General features: G+C 36.3%; 1 protein-coding gene across 1 annotated transcript; it reads right to left on the bottom strand.

The window, feature by feature from the left end:
- Positions 1-620: 620 nt before the first annotated feature.
- Positions 621-2,546, bottom strand: LOC132715262 (uncharacterized protein K02A2.6-like). Its single transcript, XM_060698252.1, has one exon. The coding sequence runs from the start codon at positions 2,544-2,546 to the stop codon at positions 621-623; it is 1,926 nt and encodes a 641-aa protein (XP_060554235.1).
- Between the last annotated feature and the right edge of the window lie 3,516 nt (positions 2,547-6,062).

The raw sequence follows: 6,062 nt of genomic DNA on the forward strand, positions 1-6,062 counted from the left end.
GACAATGTGTCAGCAACGGGTATTTGAGTGCCTGCTTTGTGCTGCAACTCAAAATCATAACCATGTAACGCTAATAAGAGCCTTTGTAATCTTGCCGGGGCACTGTATAGGGATTTCTTAACAACGCTGATCAAGGGTAAGTGATCGGTTTCTACAGTTATGTGCCTACCGTAGATATATTGTCTGAACTTTGTCATGCCAAATACTATGGCAAGAAGTTCTTTCTCAATCATGGCCCATGACCTTTCTGAGTTGGTCAAGGATTTGCTTGCAAAGGCTATAGGTTTTCCATCTTGCATTAAACTAGTAGCACAGCCATGCCGCGAACTGTCAGACTGAAGTACTAGTGTCTTATTTGGATCAAAATAAGATAACACTGGGTCTGGACACTCGGTTAGTATGTCTTTGACTTTCTGAAATGCGTGAGCTTGAGGAGCATCCAAGTGAAAAATGACATCTTTCTTTAATATTTCTGAGAGTGGATTAATAATCTCGGACAAGTTTGGGGCATATCTAGATAGATAAGTTATCATGCCAAGTATTGTCTTAAGGTCAGACTTGTCTATAGGCGCTTCCATGTCTTGGATAGCCTTACATTTTCGGGGTCTGGTTTCAATCCGTCAGCTGAGAGGATGTGACCAAAAATACTTAACCTCCGAGACACAAACAGCAAGTTTGTCTTCGTTTAACCTTATGCCCTTTAGGCTGCATCTATCAAGTAAGTTTCTTAGATTTATGTCATGCTCTTCTCGAGTTGAACCATTAACAAGAATGTCATCTACAATGACACAACAACCAAGTAAGCCTTCTAAGCACTCATCCATCTTTTGCTGAAAAAGATCTTGGCTGCATTTCAGTCCCATGGGACATCTGAGATACCTATAACGACCTTGAGGGGTGTTGAATGTGGTTAGATATGATGATTCATCATCTAAAACAACAGACCAGTAACCTGATTTGCAGTCAAGTTTTGTGAAATATTTTGCAGAGTTTAACTGCGGCAAAATATCATCTAAGGTTTTTGTAGGATAATGTGGCCTATGGATTGCCTTATTAAGGTCTTTAGGGTCAATTACAATTCTAACTTTATCAGAATGTGGCTTATTGACTACAACCATACTATTCACCCAATTTGTTGGTGTGGTGACCTTGGCTATGATTCCAGCCTTTTCCATAGCATCAAGTTCCATTTTAACCTTGCTCTGAAGAGCTACAGGAACGCGTCGGGGAGGATGAATTACTGGAGAATACTTGGGATCTACTTTGATCGAACAAGCACCAGGTAATTTTCCAAAGCCATGAAAAACTTCAGGAAAGTCACGCAAGACAGAATTTTTATTCATTTGCTCATTCTGGTCTACGGACATTACAATCTGAATTACATTAAAGTCAAGGCATGCTTGTAAACCTAGGATGGAGGGTTTGTTTGTTCTCACAACATAAAATTCTACAAGTTTTGAGCATTTCTTCTTGTAGCTGCATGAGAGATCTACTACTCCTAGAACCTTAATTTCAGTGCCTGAGTAAGCAGTGAGTTTGACAGTTGGCTTCTTTAAGGGGGTATTGATCTTGAGGGATTTGAAATCTGCCTCAGAAAGGATGTTACAGCATGCCCCTGTGTCAAGTTTAAACTGTTTAAAATGACCTTTAGAGCCCACCTGTAAATCAACAAATACCTGTCCCTTTGAATGTGAATCAACTGCACCAATACAAAATTCACTGTCACTGTTACTGTCACTGTTATTGTTTCCGGTTTCGATTTCATGCACTTTTTTGTTTGACCTACACACAACTGCATAGTGATTCCATTTATGGCAGTTCTTGCATAGTTTTCCTCTTGCCGGACATCGATCTTTGCTGTGATGTGACTGTCCACAATTTCCACATTTTGTTATCTGTTGGTTTTGTCTAACTCTTGAATGGTGATTATGTTTCTTTCCAGCCTCGTTTTGGTGTTTTGACGTGGAATGTCGTTTGTGATTAATGTCATCGATGTTTTTGGAATTAGTCATATCACGTAGTTGAGCCTGTGCGTATTCATGTGACTGTGATATCCTGACTGCTTTTTCAAGAGTCAATGCTTCGCCTTCCGTGATTAGTTTTTCACGAACTTTTTCCGACGTAATTCCAATAACTATTTGATCTCGTATGACATCATCTCTGTACCCTGCATGAAAAGCGCAATCATTTGCTAATGTTTTTAGACGTGTGATGAATTGTTCTATCGTACTGTTTCCCTGTTTTTCATTGTGGAATTTGTATCTGCTAAATACAGGATTTGATTTTGGTTGTAGATGTTTTTGAATTGCATCCGAAATTGCCTTTATTGATTTTCTTTGGAGCTCAGTTAATGTAAGAGTATTATATATCTGGCGGCCTCTGTCACCAATCCAAAGTAATAAGTAAGTAACTTGTACTTCTTCTTCTTTTTCTCTTAACGCGCCACTAAATATAAGTTCTGCATGCTGCCTGAACTTTTTGAACTCCTCCATAGGGTTCTGACTGTCCCAGTTCATTGTTGGTATGGGTACACCATTTAAATCCATTGTAGAGCTGTAGAATTAATTGATTCCTCTAAAGAAAGTTAAATGTTTGTGATGCGCACAATTTAATTTCTTTCCAGAATGCTTGTTAAATCCAATTCCAAATAAATTCTTAATTAAATTCCTTTTATTACAATAATGTTCCTTTAGTTTACTTCTGACACCATGTTATGTTGTATGGATGATAACAAGATTCAAACTATTCTACTTTTTATTATAACCATTTAATACATGTTGTTAAGACCAGAGCTCAAGTGAGAATATGACCAGGTATCAGAGAGGCATGATCATATATATAACATAGCATTAATGAATATCAAGTAAAGGGAAGTAATCCCATTAACTATACAGCTAAACATGTAAAGAGCTATCTAATCTTGATATCATAACATACATGTAACTTTCAAGATACAAAAACAATATTTTACGTCGGATATCTTGACGCCAGTTTTATATTTTTAGCTAATATAATTCTTTTACAAGAATGTAGATACATTTATATCTTACCGTTTTGTATATATTATCTTTCTTGTAATTTTTGTAACTTTTAAACTTATTTTGATTTCTTTATCCATGTACTTAGATGTGCTTATGCTTATTTTTTTATACATGTCTGTTTTAGCTAATCTATAATTCTTTTACATTTATGTATATCTTTTCTTTGTATTATCTTGCATGTAAGATATTATAGCATCATAGCACGTTTAAAAGTTACAAAAAATTACAAGAAAGATAATACAAAACGGTAAGATATAAATGTATGTACATTCTTGTAAAAGAATTATATTAGCTAAAAATATGCTTGAATTTGATGTTTGACATCTTTAATTAAAGGTTGATCCCCATCGATTTGTGGTTTAAACAAACTGCATCCATATTGAACCCCTGGATACTTTGCATTGTTATCGTTATATGAACCCCTGGAAATTGAAAAGGATGTAAATCTTCTGGGGAACTTTGTCTTGTTCTGCTATAATCATTAGTAAATTGTCTGTGATAAAATGGTGACCTTGAATGTAATTGCATCCTGTAATAAATTTGCAAATGATACAATTGAAAATAGTACACAGTCAGTCATGTTAAATTGTGCGGTTTTTAAACTGAGAAGCTAGTACGGATACTAGAAAAAAGCACTTCCCTTATGCCCCGGTCACATATTCACGGATAATGCCACGGAAGAGCTACGGTGTAATTATTCACGGATTACTACGGAAATGTGAAATTCCGTAGTCCGCTACGGTTTCAGTACGGGCACACAACGGTATGAGTACGGAGTTCGACGGATTTACCACCAAAATCCCCGGGAGAGACACGGATTGTTACGGACCGACACGGTTTGATACGGAGCGACACGAATCAGGACGGACGCACAACGGATACACTACGGTCTGCTACGGTATAAGCACGGGTTAGTACGAATAAGTACGGTCTGATACGGAGAAGAACGAATTGATACGGAGAAGAACGAATTGCCACGGATCTATACGGACCTATTATATCCGTCCACAACCTCTTGCATGCTCAATGTCTCACAAGAAAAAGAACACCTAGAAATCGAATTGCAGAGTTCAATAATTTTGGCTGAAAGGATTAGGCCTCATTGCGTCCGACCCCCGAGATATATCAGGTCCGATTATATTAAATTTCTTGAAGGACGCCGGATCCTCAACAAGTTCGGCCATGAGAGCCTCATACTAAACATGAAGGGGTCTTCGTTAAAGCCAATCTCTAGTCCACCATCTCCTCTGTCTTCTCTTACCTGATTAGATGTGGACTAGTAATCATTAATGAAAAATGTTGATCAATACTGCTTCTCTTTTGATTTTAAAATGTGCTGTTCATTTTACAATTACAATAATTATCGTGAATGTTTTAAGAATATGTAAAATGCTTGTTTTCACTCAAGGGCCAGCGTCCGAGGCTTATGAGACACTTCGTTTTATGTACATATTTACTCCAATTTCACAATCCAATGTTTTGTAAAATATGTAACATTAAAATGTTATTATATTACTTATGCATTGTTGTATGATATTAACATATTTTTATGTCATCAAGCAGCTCGACCACTGCCTCCGCTTTTTGAGTCATATCAATATACAGTTGCAGCCAGTTAATGGCAATTATCATTTATTGAATGTTCACGCAAATATATGTTTTAACAAGCAGGTGGTATGTATACCCTTGAAAAAGTACATAATACTTGATTTATCCGTACTAAACAGTGGTGGACCGTACCATTCCGTACCGTTTCGTGATGCAACGCATTAAACCGTATAAGACCGTGCTAATCCCTGCCTCTCCGTAGTAAAACGTATTACGATCGTGCCTTTCCGTGATAATGCCGTATTAATCCGTATTAAAACCGTAGCGTATACGTAGGGTAACCGTACAAATACGTAGTTCTCCGTACCAAACCGTGGACAAGTTGGGGCCTACGAATCAGTACGGACTAGTACGGTGTTCGTACGGACCAAACGTATCAGTACGGTTTAATACGGACTAATAGGGATACGCTACGGTTGATTTTTCCGTAGCAAATTTTTGTGCATGTTCAAAAATTGTCAAGGATCGCTACGGATATACAAGGACTACTACGATTGATGATTCAGAGTCAACTCGTCCCCTGGTCAACTCGGCCTCTGGTCAACTCGTCACCTTTTTGGTCAACTCGTCCCTTGGACAACTCGTCCCCTAGTCAACTCGTCTCCAAATCGTCCCCTGTATTTTATTATTATTTGTTTTTCATATATTCCATAAATTATTATAGACTGTTAAAATATATTATAAAATGACTGAATTGGACATATTTTGACGCTTTTTGTATGCGAGTATTTTGAGTTTTTTTATCTAATAATAAGTATATATATGCGTAATTCTGATTAAATTACATACAGAATAAAACAACACGGAGACGATCAATAGCAACAACATTTAATGTATAAAAACATGTTTCATATGCAATGATAAAATATCATATAGTATGTCTTTTTAGGGAGGGCTCATTTTGAGGAAGTTGGTTGGTTACCAGTACATCTGAGGGTAAATTTCCTTATTCTTGGTCATGTACATAAGATACATAACAATAGTGCACCTAGTTATTTAAATGAGCATTTTCAAATTGCAAATGAGGTACATTCTTACTCCACTCGATTTAGAGATAGTAACAGTTATTCTATTCCAAGAGTTAAGGGTTTCGGTAAGAAAACATTTGTATTTAATGGTTGTCAGGAATGGAACAGGTTACCAACACATCTTAGGTTCATAGCAAGTCGTGATAATTTTAAAAAATCTCTTAAGGAACATTTTATGCAATCAATATCAGTTTAGTCATTTTAATCTAGTCATCTTACCTAGTTTTTATTTATATATTTTTTTATGTTTAGTGCATATTTTAGTAGTACCTATTCATTGTCAAACATATCTGTCATAATAATTATGATTATAATACATGTGTGATAAATTTTGTGATGGAAATACTTATGTGCAATAACTGATATAAGAAATTGTGATTGAATA

This window comes from Ruditapes philippinarum, unplaced genomic scaffold (assembly GCF_026571515.1).
Source record: "Ruditapes philippinarum isolate M1 unplaced genomic scaffold, ASM2657151v2 ctg9936_1_1_1_1, whole genome shotgun sequence".
NCBI classification, from domain to species: Eukaryota; Metazoa; Mollusca; class Bivalvia; order Venerida; family Veneridae; genus Ruditapes; species Ruditapes philippinarum.

Coding starts and splice junctions, on each gene's coding strand:
- LOC132715262 (XM_060698252.1), bottom strand. CDS start 2,546: ATGGATTTAAATGGTGTACCCATACCAACAATGAACTGGGACAGTCAG.